Source organism: Pleurodeles waltl, chromosome 10 (assembly GCF_031143425.1).
Source record: "Pleurodeles waltl isolate 20211129_DDA chromosome 10, aPleWal1.hap1.20221129, whole genome shotgun sequence".
NCBI classification, from domain to species: Eukaryota; Metazoa; Chordata; class Amphibia; order Caudata; family Salamandridae; genus Pleurodeles; species Pleurodeles waltl.
In genome coordinates, this window is record NC_090449.1 from 7,746,302 (window position 1) to 7,758,990 (window position 12,689).

The 12,689-nt window shown below is 47.8% G+C and overlaps 1 protein-coding gene across 10 annotated transcripts in view; it reads right to left on the reverse strand.

The window, feature by feature from the left end:
* HUWE1 (HECT, UBA and WWE domain containing E3 ubiquitin protein ligase 1) overlaps positions 1 to 12,689 on the reverse strand; it is a 1,403,674-nt gene that overhangs the window by 642,820 nt on the left and 748,165 nt on the right. For 8 of the 10 annotated variants that reach the window (XM_069209338.1, XM_069209335.1, XM_069209339.1 and 5 more), the window contains 2 exons: positions 12,066 to 12,277; positions 11,772 to 11,978 (listed from right to left, as the gene is read on the reverse strand). In XM_069209338.1, the coding sequence (XP_069065439.1) occupies positions 11,772 to 11,978; positions 12,066 to 12,277 (419 nt within the window). The remainder of the gene's footprint in view (positions 1 to 11,771; positions 11,979 to 12,065; positions 12,278 to 12,689) is intronic. The other 2 variants (XM_069209342.1, XM_069209333.1) reach the window with 1 other exon arrangement.

Here is a 12,689-nt window from a genome sequence, read left to right on the forward strand (position 1 = left end):
TTGAGGTTCCATGAAGGAACGGGTGGTGTCCTTGGTGGTATAATTCTTTTGAGGCCTTCCATAAACGCTTTAATGACAGGTATCCTAAATAGTGAAGTTGAATGGGTAATCTGCAGGTATGCAGAAATTGCTGCGAGGTGTATCTTTATGGAAGAGAAGGCCAGGTTTGATTTCTGCAAATGTAGTAAGTATCCTACTACATCCTTTGGAGATGCATGTAATGGTTGAACTTGATTACTATGGCAGTAGCAAACAAATCTTTTCCATTTACTTGCATAGCAGTGTCTAGTGGATGGCCTTCTAGCCTGTTTTATGACCTCCATACATTCTTGGGTGAGGTTTAAATGTCCGAATTCTAGGATTTCAGGAGCCAGATTGCTAGATTCAGCGATGCAAATATCCCTGACCAATTCATCCATAGAGCATTGCCTTGAGACTGCCTGTGTGGGTACCTGGATGCGAAGTTTTGGCATTTTGCGTTCTCCTTTGTTGCAAATAGGTCTATTTGAGGTGTTCCCCAAATGTGGAAGTAAGTGTTTAGAATTTGGGGGTGAATCTCCCATTCGTGGACTTGTTGGTGATCTCGAGAGAGGTTGTCTGCTAGTTGATTCTGGATCCCTGGAATAAACTGTGCTATTAGGCGAATGTGGTTGTGAATCGCCCATTGCCATATCTTTTGTGCCAGGAGGCACAGCTGTGTCGAGTGTGTTCCCCCCTGTTTGTTTAGATAATACATTGTTGTCATGTTGTTTGTTCTGACAAGAATGTATTTGTGGGTTATGATGGGTTGAAATGCTTTCAACGCTAGAATACTGCTAACAATTCGAGGTGATTTATATGCAACTTTGTTTGATGTACGTCCCATTGTCCTTGGATGCTGTGTTGATTGAGGTGTGCTCCCCACCCTGCCATGGAAGCATCTGTTGTTATCACGTATTGTGGCACTGGGTCTTGGAAAGGCCGCCCTTTGTTTAAATTTATACTGTTCCACCACAGAAGCGAGATGTATGTTTGGCGGTCTATTAACACCAGATCTAGAAGGTGACCCTGTGCTTGTGACCATTGCGATGCTAGGCACTGTTGTAAGGGCCTCATGTGCAGTCTTGCGTTTGGGACAATGGCTATGCATGAAGACATCATGCCTAGGAGTTTTAATACCATCTTTGCATGTATTTTTTGTGTCGGATACATGGCTTGTATAACCTTGTAAACATTTTGAACCCTTTGTGGACTTGGAGTGGCTATCCCCTTTGTTGTGTTGATTGTCGCTCCTAAGTATTGCTGTGTTTTGCACGGCAGAATGTGTGATTTTGCATAGTTGATGGAGAAACCGAGTTTGTAGAGGGTTTGTATGACATACTCTGTGTGGTGTTGGTTTTGATTAGCCAATCGTCTAGGTAGGGGAACACGTGTATTTGCTGCCTTCTGATATGTGCAGCTACTACTGCTAGGCATTTTGTAAATACTCTTGGTGCGGTTGTTATACCGAATGGCAACACTTTGAATTGGTAATGTATTCCCTTGAATACGAACCTTAGGTATTTCCTGTGCGAGGGATGTATCGGTATGTGGAAATACGCGTCCTTTAGATCTAAGGTTGTCATATAGTCTTGTTGTTTTAGCAGTGGTAATACGTCTTGTAGCGTGACCATGTGAAAGTGTTCCGATTTGATGTAGATGTTTAGTGTTCTGAGATCTAAGATTGGTCTCAGTGTTTTGTCTTTTTTTGGTATTAGAAAGTACAGTGAGTAAACTCCTGTGTTCCTTTGTGTACGTGGTACAAGTTCTATTGCGTCCTTTTGCAGTAATGCCTGAACTTCTAATTCCAGAAGGTCTAAATGCTGTTTTGACATGTTTTGTGTTTTTGGTGGGACATTTGGAGGGATTTGGAGAAATTCTATGCAATAACCATGTTGGATAATTGCTAAGACCCAAGTGTCTGTTGTTATCTCCTCCCAAGCTTTGTAAAATTGGCTTAGTCTTCCCCCCACTGGTGTTGTGTGAAGGGGTTGAGTGACTTGTGAGTCACTGTTTGGTTGTAGGGGTTTTGGGACCTTGAAATTTTCCCCGGTTCTTAGGGAATTGTCCTCCTCTGTACTGGCCCCGAAAGCCTCCCCTTTGGTACTGTCCCTGGTAGGTAGACGGTGTTGATTGTGAGGTGCTGGCTTGTGTGGCTTGACCCCGAAACCCCCCTCTGAAGGGTGTTCTGCGAAATGTGCCAAAAGTGCCTCTGCCCTGCGGGGAAGAGTGCGCCCATGGCCTTGGCTGTGTCAGTGTCCTTTTTCAATTTCTCAATTGCCGTGTCCACATCGGGTCCAAACAATTGTTGTTCGTTGAACGGCATATTGAGCACTGCCTGTTGGATCTCGGGTTTAAACCCGGATGTGCGCAACCATGCGTGCCTTCTTATGGTTACTGCGGTATTTATTGTTCTTGCAGCTGTATCCGCTGCATCCATAGAGGAGCGTATTTGGTTATTAGAGATATTTTGTCCCTCCTCAACTACTTGTTTTGCCCGTTTCTGTAATTCTTTGGGCAGATGCTCGATGAGATGCTGCATCTCATCCCAATGGGCTCTGTCATATCGCGCTAGGAGCGCCTGAGAGTTCGCGATGCGCCACTGGTTTGCAGCTTGTACAGCAACCCTTTTTCCAGCTGCGTCGAACTTGCGGCTCTCTTTGTCCGGAGGTGGGGCGTCGCCTGATGTGTGCGAGTTGGCTCTCTTGCGAGCTGCCCCTACTACAACTGAATCTGGTGGCAGTTGTGATGTGAGAAAAGCAGGGTCCGTGGGCGGTGCTTTATATTTTTTCTCCACCCGTGGAGTTATCGCTCTGCCTTTGACAGGTTCTTTAAAGATCTGTTTGGCGTGACTTAGCATTCCCGGGAGCGTAGGCAGGCTTTGATAGGTGCTATGGGTGGAGGAGAGGGTGTTGAAAAGGAAGTCATCCTCGACAGGTTCGGAGTGTAACGACACGTTATGGAACTCTGCTGCCCTAGCTACCACCTGTGCATACGCTGTGCTGTCCTCAGGTGGTGAGGGCTTGGTAGGGTACGACTCAGGACTATTGTCTGATACTGGGGCGTCGTATAGGTCCCAAGCGTCCTGGTCATCTTGGCTCATGGTGGTATGAGCTGGTGAATGTGACGGAGTTTGTGCCGGTGATGTATGAGTTACAGGTGGAGGAGTGGGTGGTGGAGTTACTTTCTTCACCACTTTTGCTTGTGGTGTTTGTTCTTGTGTTTGGAACTCGAGTCTCCTTTTCCTCCTGATTGGGGGAAGAGTGCTGATCTTCCCTGTCCCACTCTGTATGAAGATCCGCTTCTGGGTGTGGTCTACGTCAGTGGTTTGTAACTCTTCTTCAAATCTGTGTTTGCGCATTTGAGAGGACAGAGATTGTTCCTCTGAATACGAGCTGGCAGTCGGTTCGGTTGCTGGGCGTTTTGGCACCGAAACTGTGTCTTTGCTTGTTTTCGGCTCCGAGGAGAATTTTCTCTTTTTTGTAGTCGAGCCTTCTCGGCGTCGATCATCCTCGGTGCCGCGGTCTCTGCGTCGAGCAGCTTCGGTTCCGCTGTCTCGGCGTCGACCCTTTTCGGCAGCACTTTCTCGGTCCCGAGATTGCTGCGTGCCTGTGTCTCGACCCGAGTCGGACGATCTCCGCACCGGTTCGCCCTTTTTCGGTGCCGATGGACGGTCACCTATTTTATGGGTTGAGCCATGGCCTGTTGGCAGTGGCGTCCCCTGGGCCTTGTCTGTTTTCCCGTGTGGTGCTTGTTTCGACGTCTTACTCGCGGTTTCTTCGACGTCGAATTCCTCCGAGTCCGATTCATGGATGGAGAAGGCTTCCTCTTCTTCTCCTTGTTCCTCGAACCCTCGTTGTCCTGTCGGCGTGGACGCCATTTGCAAACTTCTGGCTCTTCGGTCACGGAGCGTCTTTCGGGACCGAAACGCACGACAGGCCTCACACGTTTCTTCCTTGTGCTCGGGCGACAGGCACAAGTTACAGACCAAATGTTGGTCTGTATATGGGTATTTGCTGTGGCATTTAGGACAGAATCGGAACGGGGTCCGTTCCATCGGTGTCGATGTTACACGCGGTCGGGCCGACCAGGCCCCGTTGGGGGGTCGAAGTTACCCCGAAGGGCTACCGGAGCTCTTCACGATTCGGTGTCGATTCTATCTAACCCGACAACGAACGAAACAATACAGACGCAGTTTTCCGAAGTTTTGACTATCTTTCCGTCCCGAAACCCGGAGCGAAAAGGAACACGTCCGAACCCGATGGCGGAAAAAAAACAATCGAAGATGGAGTCGACGCCCATGCGCAATGGAAACAAAGGAGGAGGAGTCCCTCGGTCTCGTGACTCGAAAAGACTTCTTCGAAGAAAAACCACTTGTAACACTCCGACCCAACACCAGACGGCGGACTATGCACAGCATGTGTATCTGCAGCTACACATGCCACCGAACACCTTGTTTATGAAAGAACATTGTTAGGTAATTGTTTCAATGATAAACTGCATCAGCATCTGGTAGACCTAGGTCAAATTTCTCCCCAAGAATTGGGAAAGAAGGCATACCACTGGGTCAAGACAAGGGTGACCAAGACTTCCACAGGGGGTGACCAAAAGAAAGGGGTCACAGAGCCTCCCCAGGAGAAGAGTGTTGCGACATCCAAGGGAAAAAGTAAAGAGTCTTCTACAGGGCCCCAAAAACCTGCACAAGAGGGTGGGTCCAAAGCCTCTTCACAATCCTCATTTGGGTACAAGGGTAAAAACTTTGATTCCAAAAAGGCCTGGTGGTGCAGCTGTAGTCAGCATGGACACCAAACTGGAGACAAGGCCTGTCCCAAGAAAGGTTCCACAACAACTACTACTCCAGATATCACTGGAATAGCCAGTCTCCAGGTGGGATCAAGTGTGCCCAGAGCAAATCAGGGTTCACACTGAAGATACATTAGTCTCAGAGGGTGGGGTGGACCTAGCCACATTTGCTGCCTGGCCGCCTAACATGCAAAAATATAGGCAGCAGCTCTTTATTAATGGGACTAGAGTAGAAGCCCTGAGGAATACAGGTGCCAGTGTGTAGGACGTTGGCTCTGTATGCACTATCTCAAAGTAAGGAATAGCATGCACAGAGTCCAAGGGTTCCCCTTAGAGGTAAGATAGTGGCAAAGAAAACAAGTTACTTACCTGTAACTACAGTTATCCAGTATTGGTATCTTTCATAAATTCAAATGCTTGAATCATCCCCGTCGAAGTGGGAGTCCCACGGTACATAAAATAGCAATAAATAATAAATAAATGTTTTTTGCCATAGGCTATAATGGAGTCCAAGCTTGCTCATATAGCCTATCCATGTCCTTTTGTGAAAGGACCCAAACCTGCCTGCTGTCCAATCAGGCACCAGCACTCTCTAGAACCTTCTCCAGAGAAGCTCCCTTCCTCAGATTTTCCAGCACGAGAGTGAAAAATTAAAACCTGAGAGGAATGCGAGCATCAAAGGGGAGGCGGGTGGGTCGCATGTGAATTTATGAAAGATACCAATACTGGATAACTGTAGTTACAGGTAAGTAACTTGTTTTCTTATCCAGTATTGGATCTTTCATAAATTCACATGCTTGAATCTGAATAGACAGTAGTATGGTTGATAAACATTGTATCCAGCGTGGGTGGAGGGTGCGAGCATGAAGACCCTCTATCTCAATTATAGTTAATAATAATCATAATAATAATAACATTTATAGAAAACTCATATTTCTGAGCGTGAGTTACGAAGGAATACAGATACATACACTTTAGATATTTCACCAGGAAGCACAATAGAAACATGGTTATCTGCATCTTAAACCATATGACTATAACTAAGGAAAAGTCTCACCTTAATGAAAGAGATGGCGAAGCACAACTTGTCCTACTAGAGAGTCTGTTATTTGTGATGACTCCAAACAATAGTGCTGCGTAAAGGAGTGCGTGGTTTTCCATGTCGCAGCCTGGCAAATTTTTCCAAGGGCAATACCTTGGAACAAAGCAGCCGATGTGGAGACTGCTCTTGTAGAGTGGGCTCTCGGGCGTCTAGTCAATGGTTTTCCTGCCTTGGTGTGACAAAATTGGATTGTGGAAGAAATCCATCGTGCTATAGTGGCCTTGGTTACTCCTGTTCTCTGACGTCCCAGAGAATAAGATACTAGGAGTTGGTCTGATTTCCTGATGTTCTTGGTACTTTGCAGGTAAAATTTTAGGCATCGTTTAATGTCCAAAGAATGGAGAGTTCTCTCTGCTATCGTAGTAGGGTTTGGAAAAAAGGTTCGTAGAATAACTGGTTCATTGAGGTGGAACGAAGATGGAACTTTGGGACTATATCTGGGATTGGTTCGGAGCATAACGAAATCCTCAGAAAAAACTAGAAAGGGTTCTTTAGTAGTGAACGCTTGTATATCACGGACTCTTCTGGTAGAGGTGAGAGCGAGCAATGTTGACACTTTCCAGGTGATGTACTTGAGTTCAGCTCTATGGATGGGTTCAAAAGGGGCTTTCATGAGCTGGGAGAGAACAATATTAAGGTGCCACTCTGGCGGAGGTAAGCGAACTGGAGGAAAGGTGCGGAACAGCCCTTTCATAAACTGTTTGATGACTCTGGTTGAACCAATAGACGGCATGTTAGCCGATCGTCTGTAAGAGGCTATAGCTGCTAGGTGAATCTTGACTGATGCATAGGAAAGACCAGCTTTGGAAAGGGAGAGCAGGTAAGGAAGAATTTGCTCAGGATTGATTTGAAATGGGTGAAAATTGTTCTGAGAACACCAAACACAGAACCTCTTCCATTTTAATTTGTATGTCTTATTCGTGCTCTCCGCTCGCGCTTTAGATAATATGAGCCTACATTCTTGGTCGATGTTCATATCTTGGAACTCTCCGAACTCAGGAGCCAAGCATGCAAGTGCAGTGAAGTTGGGTCGGGATGTAAGATGAGACTCTGATTCTTCGATAGAAGATTGTGGTTGCAAGGGAGACGGACTGGATTGGCCATTGACCGGAGGAGGAGCTCCGTGTACCAGTACTGCCTCAGCCACTTGGGGGCTATGAGAATGATCTTGCAGCCTTCGGTCTTCATTTTCCTGAGGAGTCTGGGAATCAGTGGAATGGGGGAAAAGCGTATGCAAAGATCCAAGACCATCTTAGCAAAAGAGCATTTCCCCACGACCCCGGGAGTGGGTATCAACTGGCGTAAAACTGGCATTTGGCGTTCAGGTTGGTGGCGAACAGGTCTAGGATCGGCCGACCCCATCGTTGAAAAATGCTCTCGAGTATGGTCTGGTTGAGTTCCCACTCGTGACAGTTGTCGTCTGTCCTGCTGAGAGAGTCCACTAGAGCATTGTTGACCCCCGCCAGGTGCTCTGCCCTGAGGCAGACAATGTTCCGTGTGAGCCAGTTCCAGAGAGACTGAGCTTCCCTTGAGAGGGAGAGGGATCTTGTTCCTCCCTGCTTGTTGATGTAGAACATGCTTGTTGTGTTGTCTGTTCTGACTAACACTGATGATCCTGCGATGCGTGGCAGAAAAGCTTTGAGCGTAAGATGAATCGCCTTCAGTTCTAACAGATATGTGCATCTCTTTTTAGAGCTTGGACCATCTGCCTTGAATGCGCATGTCCTGTAAGTGGCCTCCCCATCCTTCCAGGGAGGCGTCTGTGGTGATAACGAAATCTGCTATTGGTGCCAGAAAGGTTAGACCGTGGGAGAGGTGGTTGATGTGGGACCACCATTCTAACGTCTGCCGAATCCTTGGTGTGATAGTTATTAAATCGAAGGATCCTTGTGACTGGGTCCATTGGAGTTGTAGTTCTTCTTGTAGAGGTCTCATCTCGAGTCTTGCCAGCGGTACTAGGACTATGGCTGAGGAAATCATGCCCAGAAGCGATTTGAATAGTCGTACTGAAACGAACTTTCTTGCGGAGATTGTGACAGCCAATTGGGTCAGCTTCTGCTGCCTTGCTAGGGTAAGATATGCCTTGTTTTGGATAGTGTCCAATTCTGCTCCCAGGAAAACTCTCCTGCGTGCGGGGAACACGACTGACTTTTGTAGGTTCACTGTTAGACCCAAACTGTTGAATAGTCTTAGGCAGGCATCTGTGGCTTTTGAGGCTAGTAGAGATGACGAAGCTTTTATGAGCCAGTCGTCCAGGTAAGGGAACACCTGGAAACCCTTGCTTCTGAGGGAGGCTGTGACTGGGGCAAGGCATTTCGTAAAGATTCTCGGAGCTGATCTGAGGCCAAATGGCAGGACTCTGAATTGATAATGGGCACCGGCTACTGTAAAACGGAGATGTTTGCAATGTTTTTGGTGTATTGGAACGTGGAAGTAGGCGTCCTGGAGATCTAAGGTTGTCATAAAATCTCCAGGATTCAAGAGGTGCAAGATATCTGACAATGTGATCATCCTGAAGGATTGTTTCCGAAGGAACTTGTTGAGCTTCCTGAGGTCTAATATAGGACGCCACTCTCCAGACTTCTTCCTTATGAGGACAAAACGGGAGTAGAATCCGAGACCTCGTTGCTGCAGAGGAACTGCCTCTATAGCCCCTTTGGCCAGAAGGCTGAAGAGTTCCGCTTGAAGCAGACGAAGGTGGAGAGATCTGCCTGATGTTGGTGGGTGAAGCGGTGGCTTTTCTGTGAACTCCAGGGTATGACCTCTTGTCACTATATCTAGCACCCACTTGTCCGATGTTATCTTCTTCCACTCTTGGATGAAGTTGGAAATGTTTGCTCCCATTTGTTGATGTTGCGGGCATTGAGGGAGCATAGCCGGTGCCTGTGGAAAATCATTGCTTTCTGGGTTGATCTCTGGATTGTGAACCCTGTCTTCGTTTCCCTCCCTGTCTAGTATAGGAGGCAGTCGATGATTGCCTGTACTGCTGATGGTATGAAGGCCTGTACTGGGATTGCTGGTACTGTCTATGAAAGGAACCTCGAAATGAGGTGAAACCTCTCCCTCTAGCCCCTCGAAAGGGCTGCTTCCTGTACTGTAGGGTACCCAGGGACTTGGCCGTGTGTGTCCGTCTTAATGGTTTGAAGTGCGTCATCCACATGTTTGCCAAACAAAGATTCCCCATCGTAAGGCATGTCTAGAATTCGGGACTGCACTTCTGGTCTGAAGGATGTGGCCTTGAGCCAACCTTGTCGTCGTAAGACAGCGGCGCCCGCTAGTTGGCGGAAACCAGTAGAGGCTATGTCCAGAGCGCAGTCAATAATCTCTTCCGACGCACGCTCACCTTCCTGTAGGATCTTTCGTGCCTCTTCTTGCTTATTTTCTGGGATGAGGTCCAGGAAAGGTTGCATGTCGGACCACATTTGACGATCATGTCGGCCTAAAATTGCTAATGAATTCGCCGCCCTGACAGTGATTGCAGACATTGAGGAGAATCTCTTGCCTATATTATCCAGTCTGCGACCTTCCTTGTCTGGAGGAGTGGAGATAGGCGTTGATGGATTTTTGGAGCGCCTTTGAGCAGCCTGTGAGATGACCGAATCAGGCTTTGGATGGCCAGTAAGGCATGCCGGAGAATCTTGGGTCGCCTTATATTTTTTATCCAGTTTTTGTGGAACTGGAGGAACAGTAGCCGGATTCCGCATAATCTTTGTGCCCTCGCTCCAAATGTAATCAATAATCGGAATGGACTGTATCGACTTCCGTGATTGCTCTTTGAAATCATGCAGGAAACATTCCGATTGGGAGACAGATGTTGGTAGGTGGAAACGTACTGCGGCTCTGTCCATAAGATTATGGAAACCACCTATGTCCTCGGGTGGAGAATCAGAGGGGCGAGGAGGTGGTGGAGAAGGAGTGGGGGCCAAATAATCATCCCATTCCTCTGTAGGATGTTGTGGAGTAGAAATTTCTCCTTCTTGTTCTTCTTCCCCTGAAGTGGAACCTTCATCTCTGGGGGGTGCAGCTAACACCGAGTGTTGATGTTGATCTTGGAGTAGCTGGAGGAGCATTACCTGGCGTCACCGTAGAGACCGGCGCCGGTGGTTGACCTTCCGCTGGAAACCTTCTCCTATAATCCTGAAGCATGGATTGTAAATCCTGGATTAAAGAGGAAGGCATTTCTACGGTGTCTCTGTGTTGAGGCTCCCGTGTTTCATAGTATTGGTCCTGATGAGAGTAGTATGGCTGACACTGTTAATACTCATTCTCTTCATCGTCATCTTGATATTTGACATGGAGCTGCGAAGGGCTATGTGCATCTCCAAAAGGACCTTCGTCCGATTCCTCCCAGTCAAGAAGATGACTGGGTAGTAAAGCCGACACCATGTTTGGAGATGTGTCGGTTGGATAAACGTCCTGTGCAGGTAGACTTCTGATGCTGACCATGGCTCGGAGAGCTGGAGACCTGGAAGAGGTAGGAATGGCCTCAGCATGTCCACTAGGCATCACTGCTGTCGATGGCGTGAAAGTTGATGCAGCCGTGGATGGTGCAGATTTTTCCGTCGTCGGCGGTCTCGTCGACGGCGGAGTCACCGACGATGGCTTAGTCGACGGTAGTGTCGTCGGCGGTAGTTTCTTTGACCCCGTCGATGGCGATAGCGCCGATGAGAATGACGTCGCTGAGGTTATAGTCGACGGGGCAGTCGTCGACGGTGCCGATGGAGTCTGGAGAGAAGGGATCGGACCCCTTACCATCGATGTTAGGGTCGTCGACGCTGACGACGGTCTCGTCGACGATGAAGTGGAGACGGTAGATGTAGATACCGTCGTCGTCGTCACGGTCGTCGACGGTGTTGTCGTCGTTGTTCTAATTTTCAGAGTCATTTTTCCAGAAGTGGAAGGCTCTGAAGAAGGAGATAGATGGTGACAAAGGCACTCTCCCCATGTGGCCAGCAACATGTCGAGTGTGGCAGGCTGCTAAAACCTGTCAGCCTACACAGGAAGTTGGTTAAGGTTTCAGGGGGCACCTCTAAGGTGCCCTCTGGGGTGTATTTTAAAATAAAATGTACACTGGCATCAGGGTGCATTTATTGTGCTGAGAAGTTTGATACCAAACTTCCCAGTTTTCAGTGTAGCCATTATGGAGCTGTGGAGTTCGTGTTTGACAAACTCCCAGACCATATACTCTTATGGCTACCCTGCACTTACAATGTCTAAGGTTTGGCTTAGACACTGTAGGGGCACAGTGCTCATGCACTGGTGCCCTCACCTATGGTATAGTGCACCCTGCCTTAGGGCTGTAAGGCCTGCTAGAGGGGTGACTGACCTATACTTGCATAGGCAGTGAGAGGCTGGCATGGCACCCTGAGGGGAGTGCCATGTCGACTTACTCATTTTGTTCCCACTAGCACACACAAGCTGGTAAGCAGTGTGTCTGTGCTGAGTGAGGGGTCTCTAGGGTGGCAAAATACATGCTGCAGCCCTTAGAGACCTTCCCTGGCAACAGGGCCCTTGGTACCAGGGGTACCAGTTACAAGGGACTTACCTGGATGCCAGGGTGTGCCAATTGTGAAAACAATAGTACAGGTTAGGGAAAGAACACTGGTGCTGGGGCCTGGTTAGCAGGCCTCAGCACACTTTCAATTCAAAACATAGCATCAGCAAAGGCAAAAAGTCAGGGGGGTAACCATGCCAAGGAGGCATTTCCTTACAAAGCTGCAGAAATTGAATACACAAATATTGGTGGTATAAAGAAGCTAATACTGCAAATGCTCATTGTTTTGCTTGTGGTCATGTTAACATAATTCTAAGATGTCATATAAAACAAAGAAGAAAGGCAGGAGCCCACCTTGGCGAACAGACCTGGCCATACCTGGACAAGTCGAGGCTGTGTGGGACTCTGGCCAGGTCGCTGACCAATCCTTTCTTCAAGAAGAGTCGGATGATATTATTCATGCCGTTGTGCTGCGTCTTGGTGCTTGCACTGCTGTAGAAGCTGGAGGTGGATGGGCAGGACTCCATTATGGTACTAATGATACACATCACTGCTTGCAGCCTGCTCAGAGGAAGCACAAAGCATGTCCATTAGAATGAGGTAGAAGACTACTGATTGTCATCCAAAACTTTCACAGCTGAGCTTTACCTGGCATGCTTTTCCGTACTCTCAGTCATAGCTAGTGCTCTGCCCAAGGCACCTTTCACTTCGTTCACCAGTGCCACCTGTGCATCTGTACCACTGCCAGCTGCAGCCAAACTGGCTAGAAATAGTCTTGCCAAGGCTGGAGTATCCTTATCCTCAGCGTTCTGGATATGTGGAAGAAGGTGGTCCAAGACAAAAGCCAACACGCTGCAGTCCTGCACCAAAAAGAGTAAAAGCATTAATCTGACCGTAAAAGCCTGACACCAGATGCACTGCAGATTGCAGTCCTACAGTAAAATGAGCAATCACATTCCTTGTCAACGAACTCCAGTATCGGCTACCATCATTCAAACAAGAATTTAAAGATGGGTTAAGAACCTAGTTATTTACCTGTAGGACAAGTTACTTACCTTTGGTAACACATGATCTGGTAGACACAACCTAGCCACAGATTATTAACCTTAGAACTACCCTCAGGCATCAGACTGGATGCAGAAGTGTAAGCAGTACCGCAGAGCATGCAGCAAGGGAAGCACGCAGGCCATTTATATGTGCCACTAGGACCTGACGTCTGTTCTTTTTTGTGACTTTCCAAAGCAGGAGGACAAAGCCATGGTGAATACTGAC